Source organism: Vipera berus, assembly GCF_964194415.1.
Source record: "Vipera berus genome assembly, chromosome: 4".
NCBI lineage: Eukaryota > Metazoa > Chordata > Lepidosauria > Squamata > Viperidae > Vipera > Vipera berus.
In genome coordinates, this window is record NC_138206.1 from 92,988,459 (window position 1) to 93,003,327 (window position 14,869).

At 37.0% G+C, this 14,869-nt stretch overlaps 1 protein-coding gene across 2 annotated transcripts in view; it reads left to right on the forward strand.

Annotated features, from left to right (window-relative positions):
* The window catches only part of TUBGCP3 (tubulin gamma complex component 3), a 78,052-nt gene that overhangs the window by 18,824 nt on the left and 44,359 nt on the right, over positions 1 to 14,869 (forward strand). For both annotated transcript variants that reach the window (XM_081326606.1, XM_081326605.1), the window contains exons 4-8: positions 2,235 to 2,312; positions 3,562 to 3,767; positions 6,252 to 6,424; positions 13,524 to 13,642; positions 14,257 to 14,382. In XM_081326606.1, coding sequence (XP_081182732.1) covers positions 2,235 to 2,312; positions 3,562 to 3,767; positions 6,252 to 6,424; positions 13,524 to 13,642; positions 14,257 to 14,382 — 702 coding nt within the window. The remainder of the gene's footprint in view (positions 1 to 2,234; positions 2,313 to 3,561; positions 3,768 to 6,251; positions 6,425 to 13,523; positions 13,643 to 14,256; positions 14,383 to 14,869) is intronic.

Below are 14,869 nucleotides of genomic sequence, written 5' to 3' on the forward strand. Positions count from 1 at the left end.
CTACTTGGGCTGTGCAAAAAATTTAGAAAACCATTAGCAAAATGAAGCATCTTTTGAAGCAGTAAAGCAGCCTGCCTTCTAAAAGGGTTCACATTCCCTTTTGCTGTTGCGGAACAACATATATAAACCACTATAGGAACCTTGTGAAGACCACTTTGGCTCTTTTTCTCCCTTTGACAAGAGAGAAATGGGTAATCTTTGAGTTACGTCCATTTGTTCAGTGACCATTCAAAGTAATGATATTGCTGAATGCATGGGATTTATGATCAGTCCTCAAAGTTCTGGCTGTTGCAGCACTCTAGCAGTCACGTGTTCAATATTTAGGCACTTGGCAACCAGCCTACATTTACAACCAGTTGCAATCTCCCATGTTCTTATTCTCTGGCCTTGCACAAACTGCTTTTGCTTCAGTTCCTCCACTCGCCTATCTCTCCCCCCCCCCAATGTCTACCCTTTGAGCCACCTTGTACTCTGCCACCTATTCTTGTTGCAAATGCCACTCCAGTGCAGCAGAGCTGGGCCCACTTAGGAAGGAGTTATGGGACTTAGCTGGCCGAAGAGGCAGGATGGCAGGGCAGACACAGGATCCCCAACTTCCACTGTAGACACGAGCAACAATAGCCCTCAGACCATGTGTCCATTGAGCTTCCTTTAGCAGATGAGGCTCTGTTGCCCTGCTGGATTCACTGGGACCGTGTCCTTGTTTAGCACCTGGATCCTGGAGCAGGAGGAGGACAGTGAAAGTCCGCTCAGGGCAGTGGCAGGGTTAGGTGGTAGAACACAGGGTGGTCAAAGGGCAGAGATGGAGGGGAGGGAGTTAGGCTGGTGGGGAGATTCGAAGCAATGGCAGTTTACGCAGGATAGGAGTGGCATGAGATCCTTGCCTAAAGATTGTGTGGTTCTCGCCTAACGATTGCAATCAGGACTGGCCAAACTGTCATTACTACTAGGTGGTATGGTTACATGATGTTTTGCTTAATGACCAGTTTGCTTAACAAGGGAAACTGCAGTCTCAATTAGGCTTGTAGCCCAAGGACCACTGTACATCATTTGTACTAATGTCATTGCTTTGCAAAATCTTGTTTGATCTTTTGCAAAATACCAGTTTGATCATAGTTTTTAGTCTTGGAAATGTATTGTGTTCCCTTACGTTCTGTGATACTGTAATGAAATCTTGTTGTTATGAAAATAAAATGAATAGCAATGACTTTTTATGGAAAGGTCGTAGACCATCAAGGTATATTTTGCTTTTTTATGTTAAACTTATCTTCCTGTTCTATTTTTAAGTTAATGTATATTGATTAATTGATCATATATTCCTTCAGTCCCTTAAATAATGTTGGTTTTATTTTAATTCTTTTTTGGTACATTGTGTCTAGGATTCCTTAAACATACTGTACATGATAATTGACAATGTATTAATCTTATACAACTAAAACCTCATACAGAAGTAAATTAATTATTCTTTGGCATGGTTGAGTTATTTCTTTCAGTAGAGGAGGCTGCTAAAAGATTTTGAGATTCTGAAAATAGTTAAAAGGCTGCTTAATACAATTGCACCTGAGCAGCTAATGACTCAAAGAGAACTATTGGTCTTTTCTTTAGTTTTCTAGTTTTCATAATTTATCTTGCAGAATCAAATCATTTAAACAAACCTGAAAAAAACTTGGAATGTCCTGGCAAGGACATGTCTAATTTTAGTAGGAATCCTTCCATTACTGATGCTTGATATGAGTTCATTGTGTGGCTGTGATAGGTCGTTCATTGAAACAGTTTGGTCTACACAGTCTGTCCACTTGGTTTTACTAGCACCATCAAATGTAGAAGGTGGAAATGAAATAATTTGAAACCAATGCTGTGTATAAAGCCAAAGAGACCTTGTAAGTACAAAAGGTGCAAGGAGGCAATTGCTGATACTTTAAAGTGTATGTGTCTGTGCATGCGCACGCACATATGTACACATATATATATAAAATGATTTTGACAATAGATCTGTGTGTCTGTAAGTGATTTATTCTCTTTGAAGCTGGCTGAGTGATTGGCTGCTGGTGTAGAATTTAAAGACCAGTTTTGCAGAAATAAACAATATCTAGTTAGATTTCTTGGAACTTGGGGTTACCTATTCATGCTATTCTGAAATGATAAGGTATACAATACTTGCTCTGCTCTGAATAAGTGATATGTTTATATTTTGAAGTCTGGTTGTCATATCTAATTGTTGCCTCTTATTATAGGGCGTTTTGAAAAACAGATGGTCAGTTCTCTACCTCCTGCTTAGTCTCAGTGAAGATCCGCGTAAGCAGTCAAACAAGGCAAATAGCATTTTTAATTTTCTTTATTAAATATGTGTGTATTTGTTTATGTAGATGTTAACTTTTAAAATCTAATTTTTGTTTATAAACTTTGACGTTGAATTTTCTTAAACGTTTGAATTTCATTGATTTGGCATTCTTATGAGCTAAATGACAAGACAGTGAGTTTTAATTGATTAACAACATTAAAATGTTTTTAAATGACTGGTTAAATATTGTAATTTAATGTATTCTTCTGCCTAAAAACTTCACTGAAATTAGTAGCAAGTAATACTCTGAATGTATGTCATACTTGGTGTGCCACTGCAAAAAAAAGCCTCTTTTTTCATTACAAGAAATCTTGTGTCTGATAGGCCTGGTAGCTAGCAAAAGGCATCAATTGATCTGTGTTAGCAAATAAATTTACGAGGAACAAAAATGTGTTTGACATTTCTGCAGTCTACAGTGTAGATATTTAGTCAGTTGTCACTGAGAAGTTAGTTGACTTATTTTAGATACATAGTTAATGAAAACAAATAACAGTCAGGTTTCTAACAGATGTAGCTTCTTAAACAATTTCAAGGTCAGAATATCAAATTTTCTTCAGTGAGAAATACCTATATATTTTGACTTGTTGACCTATTTCATCATCTGCATGAGATTTGTTAAGCTATAACATTCCACCTATTTCAGTTTTGTTACTGGTTATATTGGGTGGTTGCTGAAAAAGCTGGCATTCTCTGAAATTTAATCCAAAAAGTTCAGATATATTTTCTTTTTGTTTTACATTTGGTGTTACAAAGAGCTGCAATAATGTCTTTTTTATTCACTGATAGGATAATAGAGATCCACTTTGGTGTATTGGTTAAGGTGCTGGCCTAGAAACTAGGAGACTTTGAGTTCTAGTCCTGCCTTAGGCACGAAAGCCAGCTGGGTGTCCTTGGGCCAGTCATGCTGTCTCGGCCCAACTCACCTCACAGGATAGTTGTGGGGAAAATAGGAAGTGGAAGGAATATTGTGATATTTGCTGTCTTACATTACTTATAAAGTAATAAAGCTGTCATAAACATCTAATAAGCAAATCAATAAAATAATGTTAAGCTAATAAGATAAAACATAAAAACCATTTTGCTGGATTATGGAGTTGTTTATGGCTCATCTTTACCATTGGTGTTCTGCAGAACAGTGTAAGAAACACTGATTTGGATGATGCTTTAGGTTATGATTTCTCTATGAGGTATCCTTAAAATGTGGACTTTTTTTCCCCAAGGTTTCAAATTTTGCTGCCCTTTTTGCTCAAGCTCTACCACGGGATGCTCACTCAACTCCTTACTACTATGCTAGACCTCAGAGCCTTCCTCTGAATTATCAAGACCGGAATGTCCAGCCTGGCAGTATGGGAAGCAGTGGGATCAGTAGTATAGGGATATATGCCCCAAATGGGCCAACGCCAACTCCACCAACATTTCTTCCAGGGTAAAGGAAATGTGTCATTTTATTTATTCTTTTATTTAATTCAGTTTCTGCATTGCCTGACTTCAGAGTGACTCTGAAGTCACAATCTGTTTTAAATATGACTCTCAGGTTCACAATAGAGTGCTTTGTGCTCTCTGAGCTTGGTTGTTTGCTTGCAGATGTTTTGTTACCAGACTAGATAAAATCTTCAGTGCTAGAAGGGAGTGGGGTTTGCTATCTCTTTATTTAAAATAACTTGCCCTATCAGTGTTGGAAATTTTTGCTAGTTCCTTGATTAGGCTGTTGTTTACTGTTTGATTGTTCCTTTGATTGTTTGTCTGGTGTTACTCCGGTGGTTAATCTCTGCTTATCTTGATCTTCTACTCTTTTTATTCAGTTTTAGTCTTAAAAAGCTAAAACTTTTACTAACCTTCTGAGAGCAGGATTTTCAGTCCCTGAGCAGAGAGGCACTCATGCTCAGCCTGTGCTGGCCTTTCCTTCCCCCCTGAGGCACCTGCCCTCCTTATTTTACTGCGCTGCCTTCCTGCCCAGGAGCTGATATTCCTCCTTGCTGAAATTCAAGCAGGATTTTCAGCCCTGAGCACTTGTGTCTGCGCTGAACCTCCCCCAGCCTTCCTCACCTACCTGAGGCACCCTGTGCTCCTTACCTTACTGCTCTGCCTCTCTGCTCTGGGACTGAAAATTCTGCTTGGATTTCAGCTCCCTCTCATCTCTGGGAGCTGGCTGAAAGAGCTCTGTTCATGAAGGAGAGTAGAAATCTTTCAGCGGGTTGCAGGAACAGCAGTCAGGCAGTTGGTAGCAGCAGCAACCTTTCTTGTCGACTTCCTCATTGACTTTCTGGAGAAGCCAGCAAGATTGCAAATGGGAATCTCATGGCCACAGGGCATTTGGCAACAGACTTAAATGTGTACAGATTGTCAAGCACCCAGATCAAGATCAGAGTGTCTGTGTCACATTTTGGGACAGTTATGAGTGCTTGTATAGCCATAAAACACCCTTTCTGAGCTGATTGTTATTTCAAAATGTCATTAAGTGAACAATCATAAATTGAGGACTTACCAGTATATAGTCTATTATTGAGGTACCTCTTAAGGTCTAGAAGAACTTATTATAATTAATTATTTCAGATTAGGTTTTTTCTGTATTTTAAATTGTTGTGGATTGTGTATGAGGATCTCAAGAATTATTTTAATATGCAATCTATATTGTTAAGTGCTTAGAATGATTCCATGGCAGCAGTGTAGAAAATCTTGTGTTTCAGTATATTATCTTAAAATATATTTGTTGGCCTTAATGAGGCTTATTATTGAATGCATTCTAAGTTTCAAAGCCTATGAACAGGATTTAGAAAGTGCAGTATTTTGTTGATAAATCTCTTCACTTTGATAAACTTAATACATTACTTATTATGGTAAGTGGTGTGGTAATTATAGATAGTTCTCATTTAACTACTGGTTTGCTTAACAACTGCAGTTACAATGGTGTTGGAAAATAATTTGCAACCAGACCTTGCCTTTATGACTCTCTTGGGTCTCTAAAACAAAGAAAAGCTGAAGTAATATCATAAGCACAATCACGGGTTCACTTAGCGACCACTTCAGTTAACAACCATGTTGCTGGTCCCAATTATGGTTGATAAACGAGGACTATTTGTACTTAGCTGATTTCTTAGTCTGAGAACCTGAGAATTTCTCAGTCTTTTCCCCACGATAGCTTAGCAACGTGACCTTGAATATAGCTAGTAAGAGACAAGTGTCCCAGGTATGGTGACTATTTCTCATCTGCACCATATACAAACTTTTGGATAAGAGACATTTCCATTGCTGACAATAGGCTTTCTTGCAGGATTGAAATAAGTTTACTAACATATTAGAGGAGGTCTACTAGAAATTATTTTATTATTTTTTATTTATCAAATTTCTGCACTGCCCTCCTCACCTAAATGACTTTTGGTGGCTTACAAATAAAAACCATACAGCCATATAAAAAAGTCAAGTAATCATTGAAACAAAGCTTTGAAGCTTGCCTTGGCAGGTCTAAATTTAGTAATTCAGTGTGGAAGACAGTTTCTCTCAGAAGGCATTTGAAATATCAGTCTCTAATGTCCCATTAAAGGACATTATTTTGTTATATAGCTTTTTTGGTAGCAAACAACTGAAGGGATGAGAATATGTTTCTTCGGTATTGTATTTAATATACTAGAGAATATATCTGCTGAACATTAAAGATTTTCGAGGCTTCCTCTTACACTATAGGGCTATACAGCTAGGAGTTGTATATGAAGGAAACACATGAGAAATCCTTTGCTTTTATAGTGATGATATTTTTTATATATTTGTATATTTTCTGTCTGCAAAGCTTGAATTAGGCTTAGCTGTGGAATATCATTGGACAGCCATAGAAAGCAAAAATATTTGAAGCATTTCATGTATTTTATTACCATTTTATCATTATTATATTAATACCTAGGGTTTCTTTTCTTAGACAATCCTATCAACGTACGGGAGTAGGAGATAGCCTCCGACAACAGCTGGGGACACGGCTTGCTTGGACATTAACTACAGGCCAGCCTGCATTACAGAATTCTACCTCAAAAGGCCTGTCAACTGCGGTTTCACGTAATCAGCCAAGATCAAGGCGGGAGGGTGACATAAGTGGTAAGCGAAATGTATTTCATTGACTTTGCAGTGTGTGTAAACTTTCATAGTGAAAGAGCCTAAATCAATTGTCAAATTGGGGGCTTCATGTATTTTGTCCATATTAAAAACTTTAGTATGAAGTTTTTAAAATATAATTCTTTGGAAATAAGTTCTAGTATGTTTATTAGTTGCTTAAACGCTACTGAATTATGTTTGCTCTTGGCAACTGCATGGAAAATTGCTTGGCATCATGACCAGTCTCCTGCAGCAACTCGTATCTTTTTGAAGTAAATTTCCGTAATCTCCATTGTCTTTTGGTACTTCCATCAGCCTTGCCAAATATAATCATTTTTCCTATTTCATTCATATCACTTGCATGAGTATGTGAATTTCTGCTTGATTATGATCTCCTTAATGAGATATTAGTCTTTGTTTGGCTCAGGATCAGTTGACTGGCTATTCTTGCAGTCATGGTAATATTTACTTAGTTAAATTGTTGCTGCCCTTTTGAAATGACTCCATATATAATTATAATAATAAAATGTAAAAAGTAATAAGATGCAAGAAAACAGAATGTTGAAGAGGCAAATTCAACAATCAGAACAGTCAAACCAGATGGGTTAACACATCTTCCTGATCCAATGTCTATGGAAAAATGCTACCCAGTCAGAACTAAATATAGAAGTCTTTGAATTTAGTAGGTCTCAAAATTCATTTGCCGTTCGGTTTTGCTAGGATTGAGCATGAATCTGCTCCTTTCCATCTTGACCCTGTAGTCTCCAGACACTGAATTATCATGGCTCCATTAATGTGTATTCTTCCTGTTTTTGAATCAGCAGAAAAATACGTTGATATAATTTATGTTGCCCTGGAAGCTGAGCCCCAATGTCCTTCAGTATCAAGTCTTCCAAGTGGTTCCATCCATACAGCCTGTATAGATTCTACAGACATTTTTTTCCCCCTAGATTGAAAAAACCACCGCTTGACAGGTTTCAGCAAATGTAGATGGTTATCTGGAATGGAAACATTAGCCATATTTTAAATTGCATAAGTGACAGATTATAATTTGTCTGAACATAGCTCTAAATGTAGCTCTGTTGGTCCTCTGGAACCCCAACTGATAGGAAGATGAGTAAAACTGCCAGTCTATTATAACTGATATCAAAATATAGTCTAGCTGGCAACTTAGTGAAGTGGAGGAGGAATGTGAGGTGAAGTTTCACATTGTCCTCCAGTCCTCTGACATATCAGTATGTAAGATGATACTAACTTTGTCTTCTTAATAGGCAAGTGTTATAGTACATTCCATTTTTTCTTTCATAAATATTTCTTATAAATCATCTTTATTTTCAGCTAACAAAGTCATGTCATCTGCGTATCTGAAATTGCTTGTATTTTAATCTCCATTTTTTCCTGCTGACATCTTGTCCAATCCTGTAAGTTTATATTTATAATATAAAGACATATTGCATAGTGTGTTATATATGGAGAATACACATTCCTTTGCTGTTCCCTTTCTATATTCTGAATTTCCAAGTTCATTTTTTCAGTAGCTTATTTCTTTAAAACTTTTTCAAAAGAATAACTAGCTCCCTTATTGTAACTAGAAAAGCGAAAGTAAATCAACTTTCTTTCTTGTCTCCATTCTCCATTTTATGTTGGATAGGATATTAGCTATATATAAATATTAGTGATCTCATCTCAGATCTCTTTATCTTTTTAAAACATCTTTTTCATTTGCTGTTTCTCCCTCTATTCCTTTATAAGGATTCATACCCTGAATATCAGTGATCTTCCAGTAGACCATCCAAGTTCACCTATGTTCACTCATTCCTAAAACATCCAGTTTGGTACATTTTGCTTCAAGTTCAAGAATTTCAACTTTTCTTTCTACCCTTTTGTATTCCTTATTCTAATTGTATGCACCCACTTCTCATTTAGCAACTACCTCAGTTAGTCACCATTCTGAAATACAATAACATAATAAAAAGTTCAGTTTCTGACCACTGTGCACATTTACATCAAATTTCAAGTGCCTGACAATGCACTGAAGTGAGAATAACATTGGCCTAGCTGTATGAGAGAACTTTATCTTAATGGATGGTAGCACTCAGGCAAATTTGCAGAACATGGTCACTAAATGAGGAGTGAATGTATGTTCTTGTAAAGTGAGAAGCTTTTTTCCCCAGCACTGGCACTAACAGAACTAATGTAGGTAGAGGACATTTTTGATACTTTCGTCCCTTTCTGCAATTTCCCTTTTTTTGGGAAAGTATGTTGAGAAAATAGTGGGAATCTACCTGTAGAGAATCCTAGAAGACAGGAATCATATGAATTCATGTCAGTCAGAATTTAGGATCAGTCACGGGATGTTGGGATGTTGGATGCCCCAGGATTCAGTGTGCTTCCCATATTATTCAACCTCTGTATGAAGCCCCAGGGAGAGATTATGTTGGTTATATTCAATTACACATTTCCACACCAGATTGAGCCTTTAATTGAAATCTTGAACTGGTACAGGTAGTCCTCGGCTTATTACCACAATTCAGCCAAAAATTCCAGTTGGTAAGAAGGACAGTTACTAAGTAAGTTGCACCACATTTTACAACCTTTTTGCCACAGTTGTTAAGAGAGCCATTGCAATTGTTAAATGAATCATACTATTGTTAAGTAAATCTGTCTTCTCACATTGACTTTGCTTGTCAGAAACCAGCTGGGAAGGTTACAAATGGTGATCATATCACACTGGGAGAGTGCAATTGTCCTAAATACATACCAGTTCCCAAGCACCCAAATTTTGATCACATGACCATGGGGATGCTGCAACAGTCGTGTGAAAACAGATCATAAATCACTTTTTTCAATGCTGTTGTAACTTCAAATGGTCACTAATTGAATGGTTATAAGTTGAGGACTATCTGAATTTGGACATTAAGAATCTGCATGATGTGAAACAAACTCAGATGAAATCCTATCAATACTTTTTCACCATTAAGCATTGGGACAATCAGTAACATTTGTCCCAATAGTTACTCTATCTAGACTTACGTTCCTCAAAGTAGGCTCACAACTGGGGCTCCTGTTGGATATGAACATGACTTGAAGACCAATGGGTCCTTTGCTCAGCCATATAGTGCAGCAGTTGGAACCCTATGTGGAAACAATAACTTATACCTTGATCACCATGTGGTCGGACTATTGCAATACACTGTACATCGGTCAGGTTTTGGAAATGATACAGAAGCTATAATTGATCTAGACTGCAGCAGCCAGACTGAGGTTTTGAGGTTGCTACACTGGTAATTTCTGGTGCCAATTCAAAATGTAGGCAATAAGTGGTAAAGCCCTATGCATTGTAACATCAGCTTACACCAACACACTTCCTTTCCAAAGTGGATTTTGCAGTCCAATCTGTAACTTAAGGTCTGATAAGGTTCTCTCCATGGGAGATATGAGATATCTGACTCAGACACACAGCTTTCTCTATAGTAACCCCCATGTTTTGCAGTATGCTTCCCCTGGATGTAGGGGCCACATTCTCTCTCCTTGCATTCCATGTGATAGTTAAAATATTTTTATTCCACTATGCCATTGGCTTTAATTGATTGTGGACGTCCTTCTTTGATATGTAAGTTTTGATCCATTTTAAACATACATTGTTCTGTTGTTTCTCCTTCCAGCAATTGGGTTAGTAAACAAATATTGCAAATAAGTAAATAATAAATAAACAAAGGGACAGTACAGCACTCTCACTAAAAGCTAGAATATAATAAAACATGCATAACATTCTGTATCGATCTTAATCTTTAGTGACAAATACTTCTCAGGACAAAAGGTTACAGGGAAAAAAAATAGAATGTTTTTGTAAGATGGGGATGGAAAAACTGTGTTGGGAAATTACATTCCAATCCAGTAGTATTTTGAAAGGCAGCTGAAAAAACTGCTTTAGACAAATGAATATGGGTACTTAAGTCTGATTTACTGTGGTAACAATAAAAGAAGCCAGATTGATATCGCTTTACTCATCCTCAGCTGGGAAGAGCGGCTGTAATCTGAAAAAGAAAGACTTTAAAAGAACTTTTAAGAGATACAGTTCCTTGCAGAAGACTGTTTGGAATAATATATAATCAGCCCCTCATTCTATCCCACTTGCTAGAGCACTATAAGCCTACTTTGGATTTGAAAGAAAGAATAAAAACTGTAAGTTATTACAGTGACATAATTATATTTGAAGTTACAGGTAGTCCTCAACCTATGACTGTAATGAAGCTTGCCCATTACAGTTGCAAGTGGTAATGGACATTAAGCCTCACTTAATGACCGCCATCCCCTGTTCTCTCTGATGTGGAGCATGTCTTGGGTAGGAGAGGTCTTAGGAAGCATAGTGCAGGCCGAGGTCCACCTGCCATGGGCATACTGCACCCCCTGAAATACCCCATGCTCTATTTTTCACCCATTGGGTCCCCACAATCCTTGGGCCTACTTTAGCCCCCAACTGGGCCCCTGCAAGTCTTTTCTCCCATACTGGATTCCAGCAGGGCTTGGGACTCCTCCTGACCCCCTCCCCGTCATCCATTGCATTTAGCTTTGAAAGGTCTCTGGAGCTCCGGAGGTTTCCTCTGCTGTGCAGAGTGCTTTATGGAAGCAAATTTGTCCTTTGGCTACATGGTGCCCTCCCAGAAGTGGCTGCCATTTTGGTGCAAGGAATTGTGGACACATTGAAAATGGCAGCTGCTTCTGTGAAGCAGCCAAGCAGCCCAGGGATGAATGGCCTACTCTCCTTCCCCAAAATTATGACTGCAGTCAATCATCAGGGCTAATGATTGTTGGGGTGCTGCAGCAGCTGTAACTTTGAAACAGTCATAAGTACCTTTGGGGGGGGAGGCGCCTATAACTTCAAATGGCAGCTAAGTTTTAAGTGAGGATTACCTGTTGTGATATAAACAGTGTATTGTTCATTGGGAGCATAAACTATTTATGATGTAAGCTCCACATTTGAAAGCTCATGGACTATATGATTCAAGGAGACATGCAACTATAATTTTGTATAACCAAGGGAGCTTTGTATGTGAATTGCTTTTCATAGTAACATTTCCAGGAGTAGATTGTGATAAAACAAGCAACTGTACTAATCCAGGAAAAGTCAACATTCCCCTGAGAGTTGTATAGGACCAAGGTGTAGATTCTGTAGAAGAATAGCTAAATTTGCTAGTGTTTACATCTATCAGCAGGGAGGAATGCTTGCAGAACATCCACAAAATGACACAGACACAATAAGGTTGCTTCTAAAATAGAAACAACTCTTCATAATCACCACTCTCAAGACTAGCTAGAAAATGGCTTACCGGTATATTATTCTTAATCTTTTCCCCCCGAAGGATTTCTTTCATTGTTTGAAAACCTTTATTTATAATTCTCGGTAAAATAGTGATTCCTCCTCCTAAAGATATCATTTGATGATGTCACTAATTAGCTTTCTCTTAATCTTGCCTCCTTCTAGTCTTTGTATGTTTCCGAAAGAACTGAGTAGGTAAGGTAGAAGCGCTTCTCAGGAATTGTGTTAAAGGTTAACATCATAAGCTTTGTGTGTGCTTGCATCATTTAAAAAATGTAGCAATAAATTGCTTACGTTAAAGTATGAAGTGCCTAATTAATGACTCAAATTATAATTTTAGAAATGGAGCCAACAACTATGTATTATCCAGCAGCTGGATTTTGCTAGGTATAAAATAAGGTCAAATTTGTTCCAATTAATTGCAAAAGATTATGGCATGGATCCAGGTTACTTGAGGGACTGTTTCATCCCAATGGGATTAGTATTTCGGCTGCCTTCTGTGCCGTCACTCCTGGCCTTTGGAACATCTTGTCCCCTGGAGTGAGGTTGGCTTCAATCCTCCTGACCTTCCACAAGAGCTTGAAGATCTGGCTCTGCCAGTTGGCTTGGGGCTGCAGTGGGGAAGTGATTGATAGATTAATAACAAATCCCACTTTTCTCGCTGCTCATCCAACTTCCTCCCATCCCACCTTTTAGTTAGGTTTGATAATTTGTATTTTCATAGTATTTTGTTCATATTATAAGCTTTTTATGGTTTTATTCTTTTAACATTGTAAGCTGCCCGGAGTTACCCTGTAGTAAGATGGTTGACCAATACATTTAATAAATAAATAAATAAAAGATGTAAGCAAATGGTAAAGTATCTGAAATCATCTAATAAATCATGTCATTGTTACATTAACCCAGTCAATTAAAAAAATTGAAGGGAAGTTAGTTGTTCAATGCTTGCTGCAAATAATCTTGTAGAGTGATTTATATGCTTAGTGACTTTCAGGAGAAACTGTTTTGTGCTTATTATTTTGCTGCCTTCCATTGCTGACTTTATGGCTCAAAAGTGTAATAGAATTGCTTTATTTTTTAGGCAGTATCTCCACTTGATACCCTGGTTTCTGTGATGTGGATAAAGCATTGGAGCAGTGTCAAACAAATATTATCTTAATTTACTATGTTTAAACTATGCCAATAAAAAAAAACTCATTCTAGCTTTCAAACGCAGTAGAAGAAACAGATATATCCTACCATTATATTTTGTAACTGCTTCTGAAAACATTCATATTCTCAGTTAAAGAATATTTATAAAGACACCGTATGCATTTTATGAATATTATAAATATTAAGTGTGTTGTGGACTATTGGGAAAAATGCAAGCCTAAGTGTTCTTTAATTTTTAAATGCTGTAGATATTTGGAATTTGAAACATCCAGTGATAATCTAGATGTTTTTTTTGTGTAAAGAATATGATGATTTACTGAGTACAGTTTTCCGGAATTAAATGTGAGATAGATGGATGAAGAAAGAAGTGGGGATATTTAAGAAACACCAGAAGTTTAATATTTTCTGAATTTAAATTATTTCATAACAGATATATATTCATGTATATTGGAATTTAGTGTTTTTACAATTTAATATATGTCAAAGATTATTAAAGTAGTGATAGCATCAAAATACATTCAAACTGAAATTAGCCTGTGGACACTATCATACTGTGTCATTATGAAAGAAAAATGAACAAATATATTTAGACAAAAATTTGAACTGTCTTGACTTCTTTTTGTTTTACAGGATCTGTTGAAATAACCGAGGCATATCTTGTGAGAGACATTTTATATGTTTTCCAGGGAATAGATGGCAAAATCATTAAGATGTTTAATTCAGAAAACTGTTACAAAGTAGATGCAAAGGTACTGTTAACTTATTAGACATAGTGTAGATGGGGGAGATGAAACTTGATTATGCCTATGTGGATAGATTGTAATGTATTATTCATTTTAGCATTTTTTTTACAAAAGCATTCTCTGTCAAATTCTTTCATTGTTGATATCCAACGTGGTTAATAATAAAAAGACCATAAAACAATACTTAAATATCAGACATGCATTAAATGTACAGATATTTTAAAAGAGCAGCAAAATTCAATCTGAAAAGTAATATTAGCTGACCTTGGAATAAAAATCTGGCATCCAAATATAGAGGTAAAGACAGAAATGGCCTTTTTTTAGTTGCAGTCCGCCAAATCTCCACAGTTGGCTGACCTTGTGGAAACGTTTCCAGTAATGAATCTTAGATACAATATAGGTTTATACAGGAGCAAGTTCTTCAAGTAATCTGCTCAATTGCAAGCCATTTTAAATACACTAAATGTGAATTACTACAAACATCATGATATAATGGGGAAGATTAAAATAATTAAAAAAGAAACCAAATACTGGTATGTAGATTAAGTGGACATTTATTTCTTAGTGTGCTTGGTGAAGTTCTGCAGCTTGTTTACTTAGCATTTACCTTAATTCTTTAGGCAAATCTTTGTAAGTCTCTCAGAGATACCACAAGCCGGCTCGCTGAGCTAGGATGGCTGCATAATAAAATAAGAAAATATACCGACCAGAGAAGCATGGACCGTGCATTTGGATTGGTGGGTCAGGTATGTGAGTAAAATGAGAATTCTTTCATTATTTCTGCTGGGAGACAACAAGACCTCCCACTGGTTACTTACTTATATAGAATAAAACTGTCAACTAGAAAAATCCAGGGGAGCATGAAGAGTCAAAGATGGTTTGATTGGATACATGGTCCCTCCATTAATATGTCCCTGATATTCTCAGGGAAGAGACCAAAGATACTGAATTGGCACACGGGTAGTAGTGGTGAAGTACCTGAGGGTTGAGCTATGGCATTTCTGATATCTAGTTTAGCAATCAAGACTACCTACTAGAAGAGTTGTCAAAATATTGATTCCTTCTATGTCCAGCCTGCAAGAGAAGAAAGCACCCTATATATTTGGGAGACTTTTCAGGCTGGCTCTTATTGCAGGACCTACACTTGAACACACAATTCCAGTTTGGTTGAAAAGGCTCTGCTTCAAAGAAGAATGATCCAGATCAATTTTCCCAAAGTTTGGCTTCTGGATG